Below are 27720 nucleotides of genomic sequence, written 5' to 3' on the forward strand. Positions count from 1 at the left end.
GTTGATATACAGTGACCGGCAAAAAAATCGGGCATCCAATTTGAGAGATGTCTGCGAGATTTAACGGCATTGTTTTCGCTTGAAAACGTTTATTAACTGCCAAACTTATAATCACATGAAGAAAAACACTGTTTACAACAACCGCCTTCTTTATTGTTTTAATTAAGAAAATATCGTACTTGGTCTGTTTCTGTTATTTTGTTAAATTAAATTTAATTCTGCGTTTATAAGTCTTCTTTTTTTGCTAATTTGTACAAAATGTGTCAATAGTGAATGATTCCTTAATAAAATAACGACCACTAGTTAAATTAATAATTTTGAAAGTGGTTTTGTGAAATTTTTCACGGTGGCCGGTTTTTTTTTCCGGTCACTGTATAAATAGTTCCTATTTAAATTTGATATAGACAAGAATATAAAAACCCTGAATTTTTCCTGTAGAAATTAAATACTCGCTTCAAGGACCTTAGGTACCTACTTCCTATGTCACAGTCAAAATTATAACCCAACGCATACTATGTATGCTCAACTGCATTTTCACTGTTTGATTACAGGTGCTATTTCCGTTTACTTATGCTCTGTTTTTTTCCGGATAAGAGAAATTTGTTAATCCTGATAATAGCCGTATAATGCTATCTAATCTTGCAGAACTCATAAAATTGATAAAATAAATCCTCCAGCACTTGTTCCCGTGTCAGTTTGAGTTTAAATGTTACCCTGTTCAAAAGATGGGTCAGTCTAAAAGAAAGTCTAAACTTTTTCACTGGCAGTTCATAAACCAAAGTGACCAGGACATTATCAACAGTAAATGTTAAGTACTACAGAACTCTTAAAAACCACACTGCTAGAGTTCAAAACTTGGAAGGTTTGAGTATATCATCAAATGACAGTACAGTTTGTGAAGCCAGTCTTCAGCTTTTTCTGGGTGGTTCATTTTATATAACTCTTTCCTTTTCGAATGGAACTACCGACGAGTTTCGCATAAGTTTCTAAAGACTCAGTAGATTTTTCGTACTTGGAAGAATCTCATTGCGTAACTTGCTATCGTTCTAGGACGATAAAAGTTAGTATCAAAACTGCAAACAATCAAGAAGAACAAGATGATGAAAAAGCAAAAAGATTCAACACAGAAGGTGAAATCGCTATGCATTTTGCTTGCTAGCAAAAGTTGAAAACATCGTTAGCAAAAAAAAGTTGAAAATAATTTGTCATAATTCTGGCACAATCATTGCCATCTGCACGTTATTTATTATTCATTAAAAATTTAAGACAAAGTCGTTTATGGAAAGTAAAATGTGTTGCTTATTTAGACTTATCCAGGCATGAACAAATAAAATATGTATGTTATCATCAAAGTAGTGCAAGAAATTAACAGAATCCTCAATCGAAAATGACGAGTTCTGTATTAAACTTTATTATTACAGAAAAATTATACAAGAAGTGGGCTTTTTAAAACTAGATTTAGAAAAAAGATCTGTTGATTGTATTCTGTAAACCTTTACCGTAAGAAAAAGATAAGTATAGATTTATTTTTGATTATTTATTTGACTCACTTTATTTTTCAAATCCCAAGAGCTCACTAACTTCATTAATTTCAGATTAGAATATCAAAATATGAACATTCCACTTTTATCCCCGCTTGAATATATTCTATATATATATTTGCAATAAAATTACACACATTTATTGTTTATCTTTTCAGCCAGTAATTGTTTCATCCGCCTTCCAGTTCTTTTGGATGTAAGATTATATTTATTAATTTTTTATATCTAACAAATTTTTGTTTTTAGAATGAAAAAAAACTCTCTTTTCTTAATTCTGGTCTTTTTTACCACCATTTCAGCATGGAGTCGCGAAACACACCTGCTAATCCAAAACTTCTCAACCCAAGATATTACTACCACAGTGGTCACCGATATAGAATGTTTCGATTTTGAAAAAGGAAACGGCCCTTTAGAAAGATTCCAAAATGTTTCAATTCCGTCAAAGTCGTCGTTGGCGCGTCAGCTAGAAGTTAACCTAATAGCTAAGAATTGTCCCTTCACCATGACTTTATGGTTCTCTGATTTAACAAATGACCGGTTTAGAATTAACCAGAAGTATGCAATTAATAAAGCAACAGCGGATTTTTTGAGCGGTGGAAATCGCATAATTGAGTATATGAGAAGTAGAAACACGATTGTAGTAACAGTGAAAGATTAACTTGCATCAAATTAATACGAAAATTGTTTATTTCCAATAAAAACTACCATACAGGAATATTAACTGTTAGTATTATCATGCTGATGTTTCAGCCAGCACCTTTAAATTTTCCTTAATTACAACTCGGAATTCGTCTGTTTTTATTTCAAAGACTTTGACAAGTTCGTGGTAAACTTCCAACAATTTTTGATACTTTTCATTAGCTTCTAAGTCTTCTGTATTTTTCTGGGGATGTAACCGCAGAGCCATTTTTCTGTACTGTCGTCTAATATCAGCCAACGAAGCACCATACTTAAGATTTAACATTTTAAGTTGAGTTTTCTTCTTAATAATGTTGAAAGCGGAAGTCAAAATGTTTGTTGTAATTTCAGGACTTAAATATGGTAAAATGAGGTCCACTACATCAATTAAAGAAGCCACATCAAGACTACCGATTGCTTCTACAAGAACTTTCGTAAGACTTCGATTTATTTGTGGCACAATAGCTTTGATAACGTTCTTGAAGTATGTAGACGTTTCGATACCCAACAGTTTATCAATTTCTTCTTTAAAACTTGCTTCAGAAAAAGTTTCTACGATTTGTGTTGCAATTTCTTCAGTTAAATATGCTACAACAACATCCAAATCATTTTTTAAAGGAATATCGGGATCCAGACCTAAAATCTCGAACATGTTGTCCTTAAAACGTAACTCGTCCAGAATCTGCGTTGTTTGATTTACAATTTCTGGCGTTAGATAAGGTACGATAGCTTTCACAACTTTATCAAAGGCAGCATTAGGTCTAAGACCCAACATTTTATAAATATCTTTTTCATAAACAAATTTGTATATTTGTTTACTGAATTCTTGGTTCAATTGCAGTTCAATTGTTTTTACAAATGTAGACAAACCATGTTGAATGAAGATAGCTTTAAAGTCTTTACTGTCAAGCCATTTTGTAATTTCTTCTGTGAGGTGAGATGCGACAGCTTCCGTAGCTTGATTTAGAGCTGAACCCTCTTGAATACCACTTAAAATTGTTTTAATGTCGTCGTTAGAAGTTAGTTCAGAAATTTGATTTGTAATTTCTTGCAGCAAATGGGGCAAAATGTTTCCCATAACTGTGTTTAGTTTAGTCGGTTCAATATCTTTCTGAGTTATGTTGAAGGTTTCATTTGAGAATAAATCGGAGACTCTGCTCTGGGCAGCTTGAATTAGATAAGGCATCATATCTTCAATAGCTGCTTCTACAGAAATGCCTTCTCCTATAGTACTTAAGATTTGTCGAACATCATCGTTAGTTATTGCTTCAGATAATGAACTGGATACTTCAGATGTTATTGCTTTCGTAACATAAGGCACAATGGCTTCTAGTGTTTTATCTTCATTGTAAACAAATTTTGAAATTTCAGCTGTAATTTTCTGAGTTAGAACAGGTACCACATTTTCTATATAAGTTGCAAGATTTTCCTTAGTGACCAGATTTGGTGCTTGACCAATAATTTCTTTCAGAAGTTCGGGGGTAACAACCTCGAGAGCGCTGTGTCCAGAAGTGCTTAAAATGATTTTGAGAGTTTCATCAGTAACATCAACAACAGATTTTTTCAAAATGGGAAGGGCAACAGCTTTAACTTTCTTTAAAGAATCAGTTAATGATTCTTTACTAAGTTCAAACTCCTTCAAATCATGAATGTTTAATTTTTGAACTATTTCTTTCACATCTTTGTGATTTCTTAGAATATTCTTTAGCAAAGAGACTATATAATTTGCGAGTTTAATTGTAACTACGCTAACAATTTCATCAACGTTATTGAAGCAATGCCCTCCAGTAAGATTTTCTTCTAAATATGAACAAACATCCGCCGTGTATTTGGAAAAATCAATAATCCTTTTAAGGGGATCAAAGTCAGTGCTTGCAATATTCACAAGTGTTCTCTTTTTCTGAAGACTGATGATCGAATTTGCAATAATTGTAGCAGTATTAAGCATTTCAGTCCCCGTGGCAAATATTTCAACAGCGATCTGAATTTCATTAATTTCACAAGTTTGGAGTTTTACAACAACATTATCGTTAGTCTTTATCGAGTCACTCAAGATCTTGTTACAGTAATTCTTAATTTCTTGAATAGTTGCGTCTACCAGCGGTTGGAAAACTTCTTCTTCGATAACGGTTTGTGTTATTTCTTTCCACTTTTCTTTGTCAACAAGAGCACCAATAATTTTATCTTCATCTAAGAACTTCGTTAGATCTTCATTCTTCAACTCATATCCAATTTTCACCAAATTTAGTGTTTGATCACTGGTACTTTTCAATAAGAAGTACATTTCATCAGCAGCTTTAGAACACACTTCATCAAGAATTTGTTCCTCGTCATTGTCACAGTTACCTCCTGGAAGATTTTCTTCTAAATATGACGAAAACCCTTTGCAGTAATTACCAAAATCAATAGAGTTTTTAATGATGGTAAGAGTTGTGGACGCAGAGACTATTCCTTTGCTTTCGGCAAGGCCAGAAACTTTCGCGCTTATGGTATTAACTGCGTTGGAAGTCTCATCAGCTTTCATGAAAGTTTCAACAATTTTATCGATATCGTTAACTATCGTAATTCGTAGCTTTTCTAATAATTTGGAATTGCTGCGAATTGAATTATTCAGTGTTCGTTTGAAAGAGGATTTAATTTCTTCCACAGCTTTATCCATTAGAGGTTGCAAAATTTCTTCTCTTATAACAGTTTGTCCTATTTGTTTCCACTTTTCTTTGTCAGTCAAAGCAGCAACAATTTGATCCTTATTTAGAAGTTTTGTGAAGTCTTCATTCCTCGACTCGTAGACAATCTTTGAAACTTCTATAAAGTCTCTTCCTGTTTGTTTCAACAAAGAAAACATACGTTCAGTTGTTTTTGAACATATTTCTTCGAGGATCTCTTCAAAATTGTTATTACAGTCTCCACCCAAAAGATATTCATTCAAATATGAAGAAAGCTTGTTGATATAAATAGCAAAATCTATCGAATTAGTGACCATTGCCAGAGTTTTGGTCAAAGCTGTTATTGCTTTGTGTTGCCCCAATGTTGATAGTATCTGTATTATTTTTTTAGCTTCTTTGACACTTTCATCACCTTGTATGAAAACATCAAAAATTTTGTGTATTTCGTCTACTGATGCGGTCTCAAGCTTCTTCACTAAATTATGGTTGCTTCTGATCGACTCTTTTAAGTGATTTTCTAAAGAATCTTTAATTTCCTCAACAGCTTTATCCAACAGGGGTTGATATATTTCTTCTTTGACAATAGTTTGTCCGATTTGCTTCCACTGCTCTTTGTCAGATAAAGCAGCGATAATCTGGTCTTGGTTTAAAACTTTTGGCAAATCTTCATTTTTCAGTACATAACCAATCTTTGTTAATTCTATAACATTATTTCCTGCTTCTTTCAACAAGGAATACATTCCATAAGCTACTTTTGAACACACTTCTTCCTTCATTTCCTCGATCTTGTTATTACAGTCACCACCTGGAAGGTGTTGTTCCAAATATGGCACGCATTTATTAATGTAACTTGCAAACTCAACTGAATTTTTTACGATATCAACGGTTGTGGTGAGAGCTGTTATGGTTTTATGTTGAACAAGTCCAGAAATTTTTTCACTGAGGATTTTAACTTCATTGAGAGTTTCGTCACCTTTCATAAAATCGTCGACAGTCTTATTCATTTGGTCTCTAGACGTGGATTGAAGATTTTTGATTAAAATATTGTTGTCTTCGATAGATTTCTTCAAAGAATTCTTGAAAGATTCTTTAATTTCGTCAAGCATTACATCGATCAGAGGTTGTAATATTTCTTCTTTGATGACAGTTTGACCTATCTGTTTCCATTTTTCTTTGTCAGACAAAATGACAACAATTTGGTCCTTGTCTAAAATGTTTATTAATTCCTCATTTTTCACTTCGTAACCGATTTTTACAAGTTGCATTGAATGTTTGCCGGTATCTTTCAACAAAATATACATTTGATCGACAGTTATTGAACATATTTTATCAGTGATAACCTCCATGTTGTTATCAGAGTCGCCACCTTGGAGATGTTTCTCCAGATATGAAGAAAACTTGTCAATATAACCAGCAAAGTTTATCGAATTCTTGATGATGGTAAAAGTTGAAGTTAAAGCGGTCACAGCTTTGTTTTCTGTAAGTTTCGATAATTTCTCAGCAATTTTCTGTGCTGCATTTAGAGTTTCGTCACGGTTCAGAAAAATATAAATAACACCAAGAATTTGTTCCTCTGGTGTATTCTTCAGCTTATTTGTCAAAGTGCCGTTATTTAAAATTTTGTCCTTGAGTGTTTTTTCGAAAACACGTTTAACTTCCTCCTCTGCTTTATCAATTAAAGGTCGTAAAATTTCTTCATTGATAACGGTTTGCCCAATTTGTGTCCACTTTTCTTTATCAGTAAGAGCAGCAGCAATTTCATTTTTGTCAAACAGTTTGCTTAAATCTTCATTTCTTAACTTATACCCAATCATTGCGAGTTCGACTGTATCCTTTCCAGTGTCTTTCAACAAAGAACACATACGATCAGCAGCTTTTGTGCATAGTTCATTCGTAAGATCTTCAACATTATTGTCACAATCACCACCAGGAAGATGCTCGTTCAGATATGAAGACAACTTGTCGATATAACCAGCAAAATCAAATGAATTCTTGACGATTGCAAACGTTTTGGTTAAAGCAGTTATTGCTCTATGGTCTAAAAGACCGGAAATTTTGTAGCTGATGTTTTTAGCGATATTCAATGTTTCGTCACCTCTCATAAAATTGACGAAGTTGTCACTGATTTCATCAGTCTGAGTAGTTCGAATTTTTTTAACGAGATCTTGATTGTTGTTAATAGATTTTTTCAGTGTATCTCTAAACGAATTCTTTATCTCCTCGATGACTTTATCAATCAAAGGTTGAAAAACTTCTTCTCTGATGATATTTTTTGCTACAGTTTTCCAAGTTTCTTTGTTCGTTAAAGCAGACACGATTTCGTCCTTGTTCAAAAACGTCTTAAAATCTTCATCTTTGAGTTCGTATGTAATCTTTGCAAGTTGCACAGTACCTATACTTGAAGCTTTTAACAAATCATACATCTGATCTGCCGCTTTGGTGCAAATATTTTCGTTAATTTCGTTAAAGTTGTTTTCATTGTCACCACCATGCAGATGTTCCATCAAATGAGATGAAAACTTGTTAATGTAATTGGAAAAGTCGATAGAATTTTTGATAACCTCGAAAGCTGTCGTTAGAGCCGTTATTGCTTTATGTTGGATAAGATTCAAAAGTTTGAAACTTACTTGTTTCGCTATATTCAAAGTTTCGTCTCCTCTTATAAAGGCAGTTACGGCATCGTTAATCTCTCTAGTAGAACTAGAACGAAGTTTATCTACCAAATTTTCCTTATTTTTGATAGAATTTTTAAGTGTCTTTTTGAAAAAGTTTTTGATTTCTTCAATGATTTTGTCAATTAATGGTTGAAAAACTTCTTCCTTTATTAGCATTTGTCCAAAATCCTTCCATTTTTCTTTATCGGCAAGGGCATCAAAAATTCCGTCAGTGTTAAAAATGGTTTTTAAATCTTCGTCTTTCAGCTCACAACCAATTTTCCCAAGTTGTATGGTGTCTTTACCAGTTTCTTGCAGCAAAATGTACATTTGATCAGCAGCTTTAGAACAAATATCTTCAGTGATTTGTTCAATATTGTTTTCACAACCATTTCCTCGAAGATTTTCTCCCAAAAATAAAGAAAACTTTGTGAAATACTTGCTGAAATCAATGGAATTCTTGATAATATTGAAAGTTGTTGTTATTGCAGTAACTGTTTTGTTCTGTACAAGATTGAGGAGCTTGAAACTGATCTTTTTTGCCATGTTGAAAGTTTCGTCCCCTTTGATGAACGCATCTACAGTGTCATTAATTTGATCAACTGGAGTAGTTTTGAGTCGCTCGATCAAGCTTTTATTACTTCTGATAGATTTTTTTAATTCCTGTTTAAAGATGTTTTTAATTTCTTCTATAATTTTGTTTATCAAAGGTTGAAAAGCGCCTTCCTCTACCAAAATTTTTCCTATTTCTTTCCACGTGTCGATATTAGCAACAGTTTTCATAATTTCTTTGCTGTTAAAAATTTTCTTTAATTCTTCTTTATCCCACTCATAGCTCATTTTCACAATCTGTACATAACCTTTGCCTACATCTTTTAACAGTTTGCACAAATGATCGGCTACTTCTGAACAAATTTTTTCGATGATTCCGTCAAGATTATTGTTGCAGTCGCCACCTTCAAGGTTTTGTTCTAAATAAGAAGCACACGTGCTGATGTAAATGCCAAAGTCGACACTGTTTTTGATAATGTCGAAAATGGTGGTTAGCGCAGTTATAGCTTTATTCTTCATAACTCCCAAAATTTTGAAACCTATATTTTTCGCCATATTAAACGTAGCGTTTCCTTTAATGAAATTACTTAGAACGTTGCTAATGATGTCATATGGAGTACTCTCAAGTTTGGTTATTAGGTTCTTATTACTTCTAATAGAATTTTTGAGAGAATTCTTTAAAGATTCTCTAATTTGTTGAATACATTCATCTAAAGCTGCATTAAGTAAGGGCTCCAACAATTTATCTTGCAGTATTTGTGCCACTTTCTTTAATTTTTCTTTCTTCCGCTTCTTCTTTGTTGATTCCTCATTTTCTTCGTCATTATTGTTTGGTGTTCTATTTGAAGTTTCATCAGAGTCTTCATTTTGGTGAGGCTTTTTCTTTGGCTTGGAAGTATTTTCACTGTCGGATTCTTCATCTTTCAGTTTCCTGTTTGGCTTGGACAATGGATCATTTTCATCAACTTCCTTACTTTCGTCTGAGTTTTTCTTTTTTTTGGAAGAGTTCTCATCATCTTCGGATTCTTCATCGTCAAGTCTCTTTTTTTGATTGGGTAAGGCATTAGAATCATCATTTTCTTCACTTTCGTCAGATGTTTTCTTTATTTTGGAAGAGTTCTCATCATCATCGGATTCTTCATAGTCAAGTCTCTTTTTCTGATTGGATAAGGTATTAGAATCATCTTCACTCTGGTCAGATTGTTTCTTCGGAGCGGACGAGTCTCGATCATTTTCGGATTCTTCATCATCAACCCTCTTTTTTTGATTGGGGGAAGTATTAGAATCGTCATCTTCATCATTTTGACTCGGCTTTTTCTTCGTCGTGCTAGTACTGTCTTCATCTTCAGATACTTCCTTAATTTTTCTTGCAGGTTTTGACGAATGTTCAAGATCATCGTCTTCTTGAATTTGATCAGATTTTTTCTTTCTATTAGGTTCTTCATTATCGCTATCATTTTTCTTTGCATGTTTTGACGAAGTTTCTAAATCATCATCAGAATTATTTACATACTTTTTTGAACTCTGTTTAGCATCGTCATCACCATCATCATCAAAATCAATCTTTTTTCTACGTCTCGCAGTTCCTTCGTCCTCATCGTTTATATAATCTTCGATTTTCTTTTTGCCCCAGTCGATTCCCATTTTGATCAACTTGAAATTCCCTTTCATCACATCACAACATAAAGAAAACATTTGATCACTCAATCTTGTACATATGTCCTCCATTACCTCATCAACATCGTTATTACAATTCCCGCCGTTAAGTTTTCTGTTAAGAAAAACAGTAAGAGTTAGATTGTATCGTGAAAATTCCGCCAAATTGTAGATAATGTCAGTTGCTATGGTTAAAATATCAATAATCGGATTATCACAAAGACCTGCAAGCTCAATCCCCACCTCTTTCGCAGTCTTCAAAACTTCATTTTCTTGCATGAAATTGTCAATGACTCTATCAATCTCACTTCTTGGGGTTGAACGAATCTTGTTCATTAGGTTACTGTCTTTTGTAATAGAATTTTTGAGTGTGTCTTTAAAATGTTTTTTGATTGCATCTATAACCTCTTGCAGGATCTCATTCAGAATAGGTTTCACAACCAGTTCTTCTATAAGAGTGAATCCAACTTGTTTAGCAGTTTTCCAGGCAAACTCTCCAGTGTACCGTAACAGGACTTCTGATTTTCGTAGATTTTGTATTTTTGCAAGATTTTTCATTTTTTCCATACCACCCAACTTTTCAAACATTTGAGTATTCCCCGCGTTTCGCAGCTTCTGGAGCTCGTCTAGCTGATCAGCAGCACTTAGTTTGTTGAATTTGGCTACAGTAAGCATTTTCTGTAGTTTGTCACCAATTTTATCAACAAAATTTGCCAAATGTCTGCAGAGGTTTTTCAAATATTTACTCTTTCTCAAGAATGAAGATAGTTTTCGACAGAAACTAACTGCTTTTGATAGAATTTTTACAGATTGGGTGATGGCGCTTATCCCAAAACTTAACAAACTAACACCATACGAGATAAATTTCCCTTTCAAGAAGTCGGTGCTATCAAATTCGGTGGCTCCTTGTGTGATAATTTGCATGACGATATCGATTATTCCTTCAGAGATTAAAGTTCCAGCAATTGAACTCATGATTGGAAAAATAGGGAGGAAAGCTAGACCTGCGCACAGAGCAGCAATTCCTGCTATGATTTGCCCTATAGATGTATAGATAACTACATCTGGAACGTCATGAATTTCTTTTAGGGAATATAAAGCGTCAACACCAATCGATCGCAGCTCCGCAATTTCCCAACTCGTCAAACTATTCTTAACTTGGGGATCGTCGCTCATCTTGAGAAAGTTCTCCAGATTGGTTGGTGCCTTCCCATTTAAGTCTACACCTCCGCTAAGATTTTGCACCATTTTCAACAACTCTTCGATATTTCCATCATGCACTTTTAAACAAAAGAGTCTTGAATAAATGTGCTTCAAGAAAAGATTGTTGTCTTGTTGCTGCAAAATCCTTTCGAAATCGGGGTTCCCGTTCTTGAGGCAACTCTCGATGTAGTCGATTTCTTTCCTAATGGAAGCTCGTGCGTGATCTAAGTGTTTCTTAGCAGTTCGTCTGTACTCTTCGTTTTTTTGCACATCAACAAAGAAAATTTTTGCTACAGCCTTTTTAAACCTTTCACGAAGTTGGTCACCACTTTGAATAGCTAGTTCAAAGAGCTTCATATGGGCACCTGTTAGAAGTTCGTAGTTTTGTTCTCCACCCATCTCGATGGCATGGTTCAGGACACGAGTAGCCCCAGCTCTATCGTTTTTTTCCAAATAATGGTCTCCCAAACCCACACAGTAGTGAGGATTATGACTGATAGTGCCATCAATGATGGAACGCGCGTCATTCAGGAAGTTCTCGAATTCTTGTTGAGGCGTTGTGTTAGCGATCGTTTTAACTTTGAAGTTCTTCTTTTCAAGCCAAAAAGCCCAAAACTCTTTTAGATCTTGAAGAACGTATCGATAACTTTCTGTCATTTTTTCCTGTTTGAGGTTGCGGTGAAAGTCTGAGAAGTACTTGAACAGTTCATCTTTAAAGTCGAGTTCTTTGACTAACGTATCGTTGATTTCTTTTAGCCTGGAGCGTTCTAGTTTGTCACGTTCGAGTTTAATTTGGATGAAACTGGGAGTTTCATCTAGGATGTCGAGTTCGTCTACTTCACTCTGACGCAGGATGAGCTGGGCAGTACCATCATTGCCTAAAAAAGTAGATTAATTTTAAACTAAAACTAAAAAAATACTGACCTTGTCGGGAAGTCCTGCCGAAAGCTTGCCCTTCCACTCGTAAATTGCAAGGAAGAAAACCCACACACACATGAAGACCTCCATTCATTTCTAGACTGTTCTCAGTACGGAAGTTGGTACCACGTCCTGCAATGTTTGTAGCGAGAATCACATCACCAATCTTCACTTTCTTTGTTGTTTCTTCAGCGTTATCTTCATTCGCGTACTTTCTGATCGTAAATTTATCTTCATCTTCGAGAAGCTGCAGGTTTTCATTTACAGTAATTAGATCATGCTCGGTTTCACAAATCACCAACACAGCTCTGCCTTCGTCTACCTTTGCTAAAACCTCTAGAGTGACTTGTTCGGACCACGAATCATCGTCAACTACGATGCCTGGCAATTCGTGAAACTTCTTCATCTTGTAGGTTGGAATCTTCGCAAAGTCTATATTGTAAATGTGAGAAAGGAGCTCTTGCTCGGCTCTAGATCCTAAAGTACCCGTTAGTCCAAAAATGTTTTTGTCGTTGTAGTTTTTGATGTAGCCAATGTTCGAAATGAAGCTACTGGTTAAGCTTTCAAAGGTTAGGTAGAGGTTGTGCTTGAGTTGTACGAATTGGTGAAGACCATTCGACCAAATGGTATTTTTCATGGTCACTCCGGTATTAAGATAATCCACTGGAGTTATTACCCTTTCTCCGCTATCATCAGTGATAATTCTGTATTGTTGATGCTCATGGCAATTGTATTTAGCATGAAGAGCATTCTTAATCCAAGTATCTAATTTACTGGCGACATAGTCTTTCAGGTGAGCTGGTACCAAAGGAATATTTGTAGGATTAGAAGCCCGAATTTTGTCCTTGATGATTTTGCGTTCAGACTTAATCATATATTCTATAAACTCCGAATATTTTGCCCTCGCCTCCTCTTTGTTTGGGTAGTGAAGTAACTCTTTAATCTTCTCTTGACACTCCTTGACAAAGTTATTTTCAGCTTTACGCAGTTCTTGCCATATTTTGATATAGATGTACCTTAAGCACTCCATTCCAGGATATGGTGCTGCCAGTTTTGCAATATGGCCTCCATTATCCACCAACATGCTATCGACTTCATCCAAAACTACCTGTCCGAATTTTCTCTCGCTTCTAATATTAAAACCTTCGAATGAATCTTTTAAAAAGTCGAACTGGAAACTACTGATAGTACCGTAGAGAACATCAGCAGTGTAACAAGCCTTAGATTCTCCTGGATTATTCGTAGCAACTGTAAGACCAAAAGTAGAGTAAAACATTTTCGTTTCATCTACACCATCAGCTGCTAGAAGTGGATTGCTGGTGATAACGTCAACTGTAAGTCCCTGCAGGGCTTTGATAACTGCAAGCAATGAAACAATAACGGTTTTGCCTTCGCCAGTTTTGATTTGACATAAACGCCCTTTATTATTTTGTCCATGGAAGAAAATGAGCACTGCTAAAATCTGAGTGTCCCGGAGACGATGACCTCCTGTCAAGAGGTTAAGAACTCTGTCCATAATTGCGATTGTTTCGCAGACAGCAGCATCAGTAGTTTCCAGCTTGCCCTTGATTTGTTTGGCCCAGGTGTTGATAGAGTGAATATCGTGGCATTTCCATTTCTCGTACCTATTTTTGACGTCGTGGTATTTTGCTTCTATCTTTCGGATTTCCTCTTGAGATTGTTCATTAGGGGAAGAGTTTTCTTGGTCCATGCCCAAAGTAAGTTCTCTAAGAAGTTGGTCCAAGGGAGTGCAGTCATCAGGTGAAGATTCTTTCATCGGAGGAAGTTTTTGCGCGATGTCGGAGATATCACCAGGTAACATTTTTTGTATTTCTTCTTTTTGTTCCAAACTTGCTTTAAATTCGTACAAAGTTTTCATTTTATTGTAATCAATTCCAAGGATCTCGCTTATGTTTTCCAACGCTTTGTAAAGTTTATCGTCCACTTTAATATCGTCCAGAACTTCAAAAATATCGCTAAGTTTCTTCATTTCGTCTGGATATTTGTTCTGAATTTCAAGCTCATACTCTTTTAATTGTTCATCTTCTTGTTCTTTCGCATTTATTTTATAGTCGCCTTTAATTTTATCGACGCTTTCTTGCGTGAGATATTTCTCTCTAGCTTGTTGGATTCGTTTAAGATCCGCTTCTTCTTCCCCTTTTTCCAACTCCTCTTCCATAATTCTCTTATATTCCAACATCCCAGAACCAAGACCTAACGGAAGGTTGTCAACAAAATTTTTCAAGGCGTTTTTGAAATCTTCATTTTCTCCTAGCTCTTTCGTCAAAGAAGCCACCTTATCGAATTTCTCATTATTAAGTTCAAGCACTTGCGCAAACTTCACTTTCGGAAACTCCACAAATGTTTTCTCATCTTTCAAAAAATCCAACAAAATCTTCAAATTCCGCACGGTTAGGGGTCCATAGCTTTTCACATCGTCGTCCTTCTGATCCTTTTCACTTTGAGCAATAAACTCTACATCTCCAAACTTCTGCACAATTTTCTTTTCCAGTTTAAACGACACCAGCGCTCCACACGGATTTTTAAATAAAACAATCTTTTTGTCGTCTTTGCATATAATGCAAAACAGCACCCATCTCTTCTTGGGTTTGTTATATATAGTAAAAATGGGTTTGCCAGGTTCTAGTGTTGTATTGTCGAAACAGGTGTCAAAATTATCAATGTTGTCGACGAGACGAAACTGAGTGTCAAAGTCGTGATTGTACAGCGGGAGAAGTGCTTGAGCAACTTTGATTATATCTTCTTTTTCGTAAACTTTACCAGCCAGGAGTTTAGTGATCGTTTCAGCATCAGTTTCAATGGTTTTTGTGGACGATTTTTTGGCAAGTTCGTCAATTTCGCTGCGCTCCTTTTGGCGAGCTTTAGATTGGTGGCGCTGCATTTCCTGAAAAATTAAATTTTGTTAACAAAAGTGAGATTGGATGTGCTTGAAGTTGCGCGATATGTTTTGCTTATTTTTGTGTATTTATTGAGCTTAAATAAATTTGGTTAATGATCTACTACCTAGGATGATAATAATAATAATAATAATAATAATAATAATAATATATTTCGTGATAATCATTACAAAAAATGTTTCACATGTCCGTAAACTTATATTTAATAAACTCAGATGTAGAATAGAAAACGTTATTAATTAATAATTCTTTGACAACTTTACAAAATACATTCTCAGGTAACTCTTTTAATGACACTGGAAGTACATTAAATAGTGTAATACAATAATACCGTAGAGCTGTTCTTGTTCTCGTTAATCTTTGAAAATCTGTTTGTAGCCATTCTTTATATCTTGTTTGATGCTCATGGTCCAGGGATCTAAACTGATTTGGATTAGCTTTCACATATCTAAGACAAGCATAAATATAAACTGATGGTAGTGTCATAATACATAAATTTTTAAATGATACCCTACAGTCATCTCTATAATTTAACCCGGCTATAATGCGAATACATTTTCTTTGTATAGCAAATAATTTTAACAAATGATGAGAATGACCCCATACTAAAATTGCATATGATAAACAGTTATGAATATATCCAAAATAAGCTGCTCTTAATGTTTTTTCAGACACAACTAGTCGTAGCCTGCGAAGTGTGTAGATTCTTTTTGATACTGATTTGCTTAACTTAACAATATGTTGTTCAAAAGTCATTTTTTTATCCAATATTATCCCTAGCATATTAATTGTTTCCTCAACAGTATCCAGCTCTCGTAAAGAAAAATATAGTCTTTGAGTCTTACTCTCATTCCTACACAATTTATTGGACAAGAACCAAGTATTGATTTCATTCTCTGCTTGAGTAATTTCGTTTATTAATTTCTTTACATCCTGATTACTACCCGCTAGTGTCGTGTCGTCTGCAAACAAAATAAAGTTCGTCATGAAAGAACTGCTTGGTAAATCATTGATGAATATTAGGAATAGGATGGGACCCAAGACAGAACCTTGAGGAACACCATATCTTATTAATTGTCGTGTTGAGTTTACGTTTTTATAATTTACATACTGGTACCGATTTGTCAAATATGATTTTAACAATAATAGACTTGAACTATCGAATCCATAAAGTTCCAGTTTTTTTAACAGTAAATCATGTGCGACACATTCGAATGCTTTAGTTAGATCAAGGCATATTGCATAGGCATGTTCTTTCTTACTAAATGCGTTGAACACAATTTCCGCTACTTTATTTACTGCCATTGTAGTTGAGTGGTTCTTCCTAAATCCATACTGATTATGACAGTATAACATGTTTTGTTCAAAGTAATTATTTATTTGATTTTTGAGAATTATTTCAAATATTTTACTAATTGTTGGAATTATGGATATTGGACGATAATTTTTTAGATTATCCGTACCTTTTTTGAAAACAGGAATTATTTTTCCGAGTTTTAAAACATCCGGATATACACATTCTCGTAAGCATAGATTTATAAGCTTTGTTAGTGGAATTATGATTACATTAGTTAAAACTTTTATCATTTTTCCATTTATATCATAGGCGTCTTTACTATTACTATTTTTTATTAAAGAAATAATTTGTCTGAGATCATTAAATGTTATTTCCTTGAACTTAAACTGAGAAGTATTAACAACTGACATATAATTACAGGGATCAAAATTTGATTGAGGCAAGTCTTTTACAATGTTTCCCGGAGCATTAGTAAAATAATCTATAAAATCATTGGATGTCAAATCATTTGTGGGTGGTAATTGTACTGACTGGGGTTTAATGATATCCCATGCTGCTTTATGTTTGTTGTCAGCTTTTAATATAAAATTATCATGCGCTGTTTTTTTTGCTTTAGCCAACTCAGAACGGTATTTATTTCTGTAACTATTGAATTCTTGTTTTGATATTAGGTTTAAATTATAAAGTTCTTTTAAAAAATGTAACTTCTCTCGCATATTTTTAAGATTATTGTTAAACCATTGTATTTTCGGTCTGTTTAAATTGTTATAAGGTAATGTTTTTATGGGAAAGGAATTCTGAACCGTCATAACTAAGATATTATGGAACTTACTAAATTTCTCATTACAGTTCAAAGATATATCATCAATGAAAGACCAATCAGCCCTTTCAATTGAGTTGTATAAATTATACATGCCAGCCTTTGTGACTGGTCTGCATGATACTTTGCCTTTTATCAAGTTTGCAGTTTCTTGTAAAGAAAATGTAACACATATACCGCTATGGTCAGAGATAACTGGATCAAACACTACTGTCTCGTAACAATTTTTATGCATATTTGTGAACATATTGTCTAAGTTCGAATTAACTCTCGTTGGTTGAAATATAGTTTGTATTAAATTAAATGATGAAAGGCAATTTACCACTAGCTGTGTTTGACTATTTCTGCTATTATCAAAGTTAACATTGAAATCTCCAATCAAAATTATATTATTATTTTTTATTACATAGGATAACATTAGATTTAGATTCTCAATAAAAATATTCAGATCACCATCAGGTGATCGATATAAACATACAATAACCACATTTAAGATTTTTACTCCTGCAAATTCACAATGGATTTCTCTACTGTACTTGCTTAAATCTATTGGTATAAAAATATCCCTACAAGAATTCCTAACGTAAATGCTCACACCGCCATGTGTTTTAAGAACTCTACAAAATTTAGACACAATCGAGTAGTTTTCTATTTGCATATCATTACATTCAAGGTCATTTAACCAATGTTCACTACAACATAATATTTCTATAGGTTGAGAATCTTTCAAAAATGCCTCTAACTCTAATATTTTATTTCTTATACATTGCATATTCATGTAGAATAAATTAAGATAAAACTTCTTACCACGCATCATTTGTATATTTTCGGTATCGCCCCTTGGTGAAAATTTACATCATTTTCTTTAACATCAAAAGTATCAGTTACCTTATTCCTTTGAGTCATATTGTTAGAATCACTATTAAGTGAAGGCATACTTTTTTTATTGAAACTAAAATTAAATCTACGCACTACAATACCCTTCGGCCAGAAACTAGCTTCAAAAATATAATAACTCAAAGCATGTGATAAAATTCAGAGGAGCTGAATTTGCAGTTTCTAACAAAAATTTTCCAAAAATTTACACAAGCATGATTAAAAATATGCGTAGATTGGCAATAGTGTGGGTGTATAAATGCAAAATCCTCCAGTGCTTGGGCTTTCCATTCAATGCTGAGGGCGACGATTTCTACGAAAAACAATGTTGACATAACCCAATGCAAGGAGTTGATTGCATTTTTCAAAAAGGAGTTAGAAGGGTACAGACCCGACAAGTCAAAAATATTTACGAAAGGCCAGATTGGAAGGTTCCTGAAAGAAGCTGACGATAAGCAGTTTTTCCTTACTAAGGCCTAAAACGTCTTCAAATTATTTTAATTCATATTTTTCCGAGATTGCATGGATAATTTGCGTCGTTGGAGCTTGCAGAATAGAAGAGCTCACTAACTTGCTCCTACAAAATGTTGAGGATGAAGAATTAGTTTTCCCTATACAAATCCCGAGTAATAAAATTTAAATTTCCAGAGAAGTTTTCGTAACTGGCATCCATCCAGGGACTTGATATGGTGGAAATAATTAGGAAATATTTGGCATTACGTCCTCAGCATACGAGCCATGGAAGATTTTTTGTTGGATGCAGGAAAGGTTTTTGTACAATACAACCTGTGGACATTAATACGAAATTGTTAGATCCTAAAGAGTACACTGGGCATTGCTTCAGACGCTATTCCACTTTGATGCTTGCCATTGCCATGTAGGCTGGAAATCGAATATAGGGGCGGGGGGTACACTGATACATCAAAAGAAGTACATAGATCTTGAAGATCAAAATGAATTTCATTACACCACTAGTGAAATAATATTGAAGATTACATATAACAAATACGAGTCATAATAAAGTATTCTCATATAGGTCGCAGATAAAATAAATGACCTACTTTATTCATTAATTTTCCTAAGTCGCGCTGCATAAGCAATTGGAATTTACAAACTTTCTGGAATAAAAATTGAAATTACCGTGTTAGTCGTTTAAACATTAAAAATTTATATAGGGTTATTCAATTACGAGAAGCTCTTTAGCTAAAAAATTCAAAACGCAACCAATAATACAATGGTCGGTAGTTTTTGTTGTTTACTATAAGAGTGTTTTTAAGTAAACAAAGTTAGGTCTTTGGTCAATTTTAGGTTAAAACTTTGATTTTAGCCCAAAATTTACGTGTATTTCCAAATTATCAAAACCAACCGATTGAAGATCCAAACTCAAAACATGAAGGTGTCAGGGTGTCCCCTATAGGGTTAATGCAGCAGATGCCAAAATTATGTCATATTTCGTTCTAATTCGAGTGAAATGTCAATTTTAGCATGGTAATATTTGACATTACGTCAATGTTGTTGTAACAAAACAGATAGGGGAGAGTTGTGTAATTTGAACCGCCTCCTAATTTGCAATTTCCAAATCATTTTAGCTAATTGGGCATATATAAGTGACATCTGTTGGTGTTGGTGCCTCTGGCGGGGAACATGTTTCACCCCTCTCCACCCGTAAGGGTGGGAGCCAGAGCCACCCCCACTTGGGAACACAAGGTAGGTAGCATTCATTCATCATTTTTAACTCATTCATTTAAAATTCATTACTCATAGAATACAGACTCTGCATTCATTTTTCTCAATCGGACGGTCACATTCTATTCTAATATTCATATCACTCATTAGGCCCAATTCTGAATCAAACCTGTTAAAATTTAAAGGTTGTTAAAAAATAAACAGCCAATCAGATTTAGGGATTTAACTCGTTACTATGGAAATTTGCAATTTAACACCCTTTAAATTTAACAACTTTGATTCAGAATTGCCCCTATATCTATCAAATATACATTTTTCGTACTATTTGCTGGTCTTTATTCAATTCTACAAATTTCGACAGTTGGTATGGAAGGAAAGCTTTAGTTGTTCATGTGTAAGTCAACTACGGAATTAGTAGAATTGAAGAATACTTACTCATTATTGTAAAAAAAAAGAAAACGTAAAAATGTATCCACTTCATGATGTTACAATTCTAGTTTGTAAAGTGATAACTTGGTGTGTTTGTAAGGTAAGTATTTTTGAATTTTTCTAGATAATGTTTAGATATTTTAAAGTACTTTACTATAAAATAAAGTTGTTAAGTACTGAGATAAAAAGTGGAGGTTAGATGGACAAAAAATTCGTAAAGGTGCCTAATTTGAACCTGGTTTAGCATCTCAAATTGAACCGGTTCAATTTAAGGTGAGCCGCCACGTTTGGTTCTTGTGGTGTGCTCAATGATATTCAGAATGTAATACATGTTTCCAGTATTAACAGATTTATTGTTATGGAATTTTAAATATAACTTGTCCATGACTTGTAGGATAAAACGCAATAGTTGATTATCATCTTTTTCTAAATTTTAGCGAAATTAATTCAATACGTTTATTATTTATGAAAATTTAGGGAAGCGGTTTTCACCACTGTTTCTGCTTACAAAACTATATAACTGTTTCTTCTTTTTTCACTGACAAAAAAGGTCGACACTATTTTCCCTAGGATTTATATAGTTTGTAAACTGAAAACACTGGTAAAAAGCGCGTTCCAAAATTTCCGTAAAAAAATGGAGACTTAATTTTTACTGAAATTAAAAAAAAACCAATAAGTCTGTTAATAATAGCGATATTGCATTCTGAGAATGTATTAAAAATCCCACGTGCCAAAAGTTCAAAAGTGGAAAGTACGGGCGTTGGACTCAGCAGGATATTGAAACGGCTGTTGAAGCCTATCGGTCTGGTCTCTGGTGGGGTCGATTTTAATGAGTGCCAAAAACGATTGGCAGTGCCGAAAGCGACTTTAAGGGTGCCCAGTAGTAGACCGAAAAATGAGCTAAATAGAATTTCATTGTACGGGCGTAATTTCAACTTTGAAAAAAAGATCGACATTTCAATTGATAAATTATGTCTAAATCACTGGAGAAGACACAATATTTTTTAAAAGAAGTGATTGTTTAGTGTTTAATTAATCGTTCATTCTTCGAAGGAAATTGCATTTTTAGACGAGGAGAGAGCATTTTTCGCTTCAACTTTTACAGCAGTGCAAAGACAACATTGAGCTCTATGGGGAAGACTCGGTCATTTTTGTTTAAAATTTTATTTATCAAAATATTTGCTTTTTAAAAAAATACTGAATAATGAAAATAAAGTGAAACTAGGCAACCCTATTTACAAAGATCCGTTTCAATAAATGGTTGAGTTTTACACAACAGGGAGCCTTGCCGCCGACCCTTTCAGGTAATCAGTTCAGGTACTTTAGGTCATAAAACTCATAAATACTCTTAGCTGACCAACATTGTTGAAACTCTTTTACAAGTCGACTTCTTTCATTGCTGACATAATTTGATTTAAAAGTATGCAAATTTTTATTATTTTATACAGTCTACTAAAACATTTTCTTTCAAAAAATTCTGTCATTTTATATATTAATCAATACACAAAACTGACAAGATTTATGTTCTGATCACTTCACTAACCACTTATTTACATGACTAATCATATTTATTTAAATTTAATTATTTGATACTCTTTTCCGCACCACCTATGAAGTAGAGTATTATAGCGTTTTTACGTGGTATCTCCAATAAACCTATTCCACTATTACTATTTATTCCTGTGTGTGTTTATACTAGAAGGTCAAAAAATGTATATGAACTGCACATGACGCGAATGCAAATAAAAAATTTTAATTGTACAATTTTTTCTTTACAATTTGTCTAATGGATAGACTTGTTTAATAACGAGAATCTACTCTCTCCCGAAGTAAGACATATAAATAAAATTTTTCTAGGGCTCTATCATATTATTTTCCCAAAATTTATCATCTCGTTGAATTAAGCATTATTTAAATTGGACTTTTTATATATTTCTACGATAGCGTTTTTGTTTATTAAGCCGTGTGGTGATGCCGCTAAAAATGTACAAACCGCATTGTCTTATTGTCAGTTTGGTGCCACTGCAAAATGCTTTAGTTGCCCTTGCTTCATTTTTTATGCAAAGATTTTGGGAGAGTACATGCTGAACTAGATTTGCAGGGATGTAAAATGTTTTTCACAGTATAGTAGGATTAGCCGTGTTAATTGTTCTCTCATTTTGCAAATTTTACCAAAATAACGTTCGGTTAGCCTAAAGGATTTTCTGCGCACTATTCTGGATTACTGCGTTCGCCAATTATATTTTGTTCGATTAAAAAGACATCGACGTTTGAGAGTTCTTTGAGAAATATTTTTTGCGCTGTGACATATCAGGTATTTCCATTGCCTCGTTAGATACATCGTCGCCCGAGAACTTGTATGATCCACAGACCGGAGCGCGCTCAGGCCAATGTCGACTCTATAAGCCTCCAGAAATTCTGCGAGAAATAGTTATTATCTATATGCTTTTGTTTACACACATCTCTCATGTTTCACTCGATTTTGACATGCAACTATTTTTTTGTTTAACTAAGAATTTGATACTAACGTCCTAAATTAGCAATACTAGTGGAACAGTAATCATGCGATAGATTTTTTTGGGAAAGTACAGTTATTTTTATGTTTTAGCGGCAATGTGTTCTATTTTCTATTAATTTTTACATATTTTTAGTAACAATTTTGTAGTTATTTTTTACTTTTATTTTTAGCAATAATAAATAGTCCAAACATGAAAAAATCAAAAAAATAAAAATTGGAAAATCTAAAATTTAGAAATCGAGAAAATGAACAATCCTATAATAGAAAAATCGAAACATCGAAAAACTGGAAAATCGAAAAATTAAAAAAAAAATGGAAAATCAGAAATTTAATATCGAAAAGTTGAAAAACTGAGAAATCGTATCATTGAAACATCGGACAAATATGAAATCGAAAAATAAAAAAATGCAGAAATCGAAAATTTGAAGAATGGAAAAATTGAAAATGTCAAAAATTGAAATATTGAAAAATTGAAACATCAAAAGATGAAAAATCGAAAAACAGGAAAGGCGAAAAATCTCAATAATGTATTTATAAACCACAAGTTCAGGATTATGCTACTAAAAAACTGATAACGTCATCTCAAAATTTTGCCGAATAAATTCTACTAAAAATGTGCAAAATATGATGAGTTTTTACTTGTAATTTATCATTGCATTGATATTTTTTAGATTTGCTTATATACCTAAGTGGCTCAAAAAAATTAATGAATGAGTCAATTTACTCTATTGATTAAATCAGGAACGATTCACTCCATTTTCCCAGAAATTTTGGGAATACTTGTAAAATGTTGATGATTTCATCACAAAATTGTGTACCTAAAGTAAAAATTTAACTCGAAAATGCTGGATATGTTTCATTGTATTTTAGGTGCGAGGGAAGTTCTGTCGAAACAACTTTCCAGCAATTTTTTTTGCTGTTATATTTGAACATAAACAGTTTATTTTATATATTTTTAAAACATTATAAAGAAAATAAAAACTTGTATTAGACTAAACCTTGTGGGTTTCTCAATCTATTTTCCGCAGCATTTTAAACTTTCAACTCAACTCAATTTCTTTCAAAATACATACAAATGGATTTCGATGGTTATTTCCCTGTATCCTTCATTTGAAAATAAATAAGCTTATCTGGTGTTGTTTACCGATTTGCATTTTATGACGGACTCCCTACAGTGAATATAATCTTTCATGTTTTTGGGTCGGTACCTGCGATGGGTCGGTACTTTGGGTTGCATAGTTACAAAAAATAGTTCTTCTCACTGGAACCGCTTTTGCGGGCGACAACTGGAGACCCTTAAAGAGACACCTAAACCACGAAAATAAAGTAGCCAGCGATATCAAGAAAGTCATGGGACGATCTACTACGTTTACCAAAAATCAAGAAGAAGAATTAGCAAATTATCTTGCTTTTATTAGCTGAACATTGTACGCACGGCAAAAATGTAGAGGCTTTGCAGTTTGCAAAGGAAAATAATCTCCATTTGCTCCAGTTGCCAGGTCATACTACCCATCGACTTCAGCCTTTAGATGTGGCTAGCAGAATTATTATGTGTAAGCCCAAGATCATAGATGCGTGCTAATCCTGGAACTCCGATATCTGTGTATAATGTGGCAGCACTGATAGGAGAAGCGTACGGTCGTGTAGCCACTATTGCAACTGCAGCAGGAGCCTTCAGAAGAGTAGGAATTTGGCCAGTAAATCGTTATAAATTCCAAGATCATAACTTTGCACCATCTACTATTTTACAATCTGACGCACCGGAAGGCATAGAGTCTCCCAAAGCAATCTTACCCCCACCAGTTGATTGTATGGTCACTTCTTTCCTTAACCAACAGCAAAATCGCTCCTTACTTAGCTTACTCTTTCCAACTAGCTACGTTAGAAATACTAGTGTATCTCATATTTTAGTCAGACATTCGTCAAAAGTATTACATTCCCCAGGTCAACAACAAAGCTGGCCTTCACTTAGTTCATCCCTTCAATCAACTAGTAGTGCCAAAAATATGAGCGAACCTCTTATTCCGTCTTGCAGAAGACATTCCTCGCTCCCTTCAGTCTATAAAAAAACAGTTCAGTTTGTACGAGATTTCATCACTGCTGACCGGAAGCAAAAAGACATGTGAACGACAAGGCAAGGCATCCCAATCTGCTATGGAATTAACGAGTACACCATATAAAGAAGAATTAGAGCAGAAAAAAACTGACCAAAAAAATTAATAAAACAAAAAAAAGCAAGTCGCGGAAAAATAAAGCGATAAGGAATTTATTTGGAAAAAAAAAGATAAGCATCACCCGTCGACACCTCAGACAAGCTCCGAAGAGGAAGAGAATGACGAACGAAACACAGAGTGCCTGCACTGTGGAGACAACTACAAAGTTCACGTAGTGGGGAGGGATGGGCTTGCTGTGGCCACTGTTCTAAGTGGGGTCATGAAGAATGTCCCGGAATTGGAGAGGAAGATAATTGTGTATGTGAACCTTGCCTATCACTATTAATTCAAATGATGGTTCAAATTAGGATCATTGCGGCTCAATTTAGGATACCGGTGTCTTAAATTGGACCATTTATGTCAGATTTTCTTTTTTTATTTTTAATACAAAAATATTAATTATTTTACCTTTTCATAGCATTTATTAAAAGTCTGTATAACAAAAACTCTATATATTTTTTGTTACCTTTTTTAATAAAAAATGACAATTATAATGCAGATTTTGTGCAAACGGTACGTTAACTGTGGTTTACTTACACCGGATGTAAGAAACAAAACTAAACTAGGTATGATTTATTAGTGAATACATAAAAAAGTCTCCCCCGGAAACTTTACGAGAATAACGTACAGGTACTGCAGCAGTTGCTTATCGGCCGAGTGACCGTCGCCGTCGCGCCCAGACATATAGACAATTTGTCCAAATATATAAACAAGCGTGATGTGGATGCTGCAGCAAAGTAAAGTGTGTTACATCACTGAATGTTAAACAAAAATGTGGTCTAGGGTTACTTATACACAACTTCCCTCGCCCTTGAAATATAATAATCGAACAAATACAAAGTTTAGCTTTGTCTAGATAATGCCAAAATGGTTGGCGAAACGCGTCGACAAATATTTTGTGTGTTTTCGGTGTTGTGGGAATAAACGTTCTATCAAATACAAAATGTTCGAAAAATGATAAAATTTTACGAATTTAATTTTCAGTTCCTAAGAAAAGAAACTTTGGACCAATTTTTTTTATATTTTTCTATATAATCATGTTTAGATAAATCATTCCATTTTATTTTACGTGCGTAAGCTGCCTTTAAATCGAGCGATTAGCTGCCTTTAAATTTTCTCCCCTAGAATACGAAAAAATGGGTCTCCCGTTTTCGCCTGTCTGTCTGACCGTTTGTCCGTATACGCGTCCGTTTTCTGTGTCTATTTTTGTTAGAGTGATAGATAAGTTTCGAAACTATGGGACCAATTATTGCCAAATTTTATATGTGTATTATGAATTAATGTAGATACTAAAACGCTAACCAAACTTTGTCTGATCATCCCCGCCAACAAAGTGATGACGTCATTTCAGAAATGAAGACAGTAAATGAGTTTTAAATTGTATAAAATAACATACTCCTATACGTGTAGATTATCAATCAGTGTTAACTTTTAACCTGAAACGTCCAGATTTTTGGAAAAAAAATGAAGATTATATAACAATATTTTACAGTTTAATTTAAATCTGATAAACCGAATGCTTTGAAATCTTGTAGATGTTTTAAAATTATCGTAAGGATGGTAAATTTGAATTAAAATATATTTGCTTATCCCCACCAAAAAGTTCATGACGTCATCTCATAATTTTGCCTAATAAATCCTACCGAAATTGTGTAAAATATGATGAGTTTTTACTTGTGATTTAATTTAATATAATATGTACATTCATATTTTTATAGGTGGCTCAACATAATTTATTTACGAATGTGCCAATTTATTTTATTGATTTTCCATTTTCTTGAAACTTTGGGAATACAAAACTGTTGTTATTAGTATTACACAGCACTAATCCAACTTGATGTCATCGCAAAATTTTGTGAAATAAAAACTCATTCGAAAAATACGCGTAGCACGTTTATTTACATTTACTTTAACATTGCATCCATATGCTTATTTCAACTTATAGGGGTTCTCATCAAAAATAAAATTTGTAAATTCAAATTTTATCATTTATCAAAAATGCTGGATCTTTTTCATTGTACTTTTGGGAAGTTCTGTCGAACAAACTTGAGCAATTTTGTTGTTAAAATTTGTTTCGTTAAACTGATTCGTGTCCTTTACAAAAGTGTTTTACGATATTTGTACAAGATAAATTTAGATATCCGTTATCCAAATCACATTTTCCGCCTGGAGAAAAAACAAGCATTATAAACATCAAATGTTTCGAAAAATTATCACATTATTTTTATTTACATTCGGGAAATTCCAAAGGGAAAAGTGTGATTAGTTTTTATTTACGTGTTCTGTAGAAAATCAGTAAAGAGTATTTAAAGGAAAAACTCGGATCTCCATTCTATCTGAAATTGCTAAACATGGCACACATTTTTGCTAATGACAACGTGGCTCTCTTTGGTATGGCAGTTCTTGACTCAACGTCAAATTTTATTATTCTGACTTCTGAGCTTTCAAGAAAACAATAGGTTACGTTTATTTATAAAAAATATTTCGGTTCATGAAACTTGTAGTAATGTAGGTCCGAACTTCTGGAGGTTTGTCATATTTTGTGGTCAACAACAGCAAGAGATTATTGCTCTGTCTTTAACATCCAAGAAACTAGCATATTGTATTAACTTTAAATTCTACAGTTTAGGGTTGAAGAAAACAGCAATTATGTTGTCATTTAAATTTGATTACTGTTAAGATATTTCATACTTGTGTTAACACTCCAAATATACTGATTTAGTGTGGTCCATAATTTTGTTAAAGCAATTTTGAAGTGAACAGTAGCTTCCTTAATTATCCAGAAAAGTAAAAAACACAAAAAAGATGAAAAGTAGTTTAATGAATGTAACAATTTACGGTTTATAGAATGCGGAAATTTTTTCAGAGGATATGACGTGGGATTTGTTTAAGATAGAAATATTGTATTAGCGGATTTCTTTAATTAATTTATTTAACTGAAGTGGATTTAAACTTCAAGGAAAAAGTTTTCAATCAAATTATTTACCCAATATTAAATTTACAATAAAAATAATCCTATATCATACCTTTTAAGAATGTAATTTTTTTGTCTTTAACTTCAAACACTTGATGAGTAACTAACGTATAGTACTTGC

The 27720-nt window shown here is 33.6% G+C and overlaps 1 protein-coding gene and 1 long non-coding RNA gene across 2 annotated transcripts; one reads left to right on the top strand and one right to left on the bottom strand.

The window, feature by feature from the left end:
• Positions 1-706: 706 nt before the first annotated feature.
• Positions 707-2262, top strand: LOC135141950 (uncharacterized). The gene is made up of 2 exons (XR_010282444.1): positions 707-1737; positions 1788-2262. It is a non-coding gene; the product is annotated as an uncharacterized LOC135141950 (long non-coding RNA).
• Positions 2211-27720, bottom strand: LOC135141949 (uncharacterized). Its single transcript, XM_064073563.1, has 3 exons — positions 27652-27720; positions 11875-14773; positions 2211-11828 (listed from the first exon to the last, which is right to left on the bottom strand). Exons 2-3 carry the CDS (start codon positions 14768-14770, stop codon positions 2275-2277), a joined length of 12450 nt encoding a protein of 4149 aa, XP_063929633.1. The 5' UTR covers positions 14771-14773; positions 27652-27720; the 3' UTR covers positions 2211-2274.

The sequence above is a fragment of the Zophobas morio genome, unplaced genomic scaffold (assembly GCF_036711695.1).
Source record: "Zophobas morio isolate AGI-343-1 ecotype UQ-CSIRO unplaced genomic scaffold, CSIRO_AGI_Zmor_V1 ptg000046l, whole genome shotgun sequence".
Taxonomy (NCBI): domain Eukaryota; kingdom Metazoa; phylum Arthropoda; class Insecta; order Coleoptera; family Tenebrionidae; genus Zophobas; species Zophobas morio.

Bases quoted from the DNA above. Each gene is read 5' to 3' on its own strand.
- LOC135141949 (XM_064073563.1), bottom strand. From the start codon at position 14,770: ATGCAGCGCCACCAATCTAAAGCTCGCCAAAAGGAGCGCAGCGAAATT. The intron at 11,829-11,874 runs GTCAGTATTTTT...CTACTTTTTTAG, and splicing joins CGGCAGGACTTCCCGACAAG to GCAATGATGGTACTGCCCAG.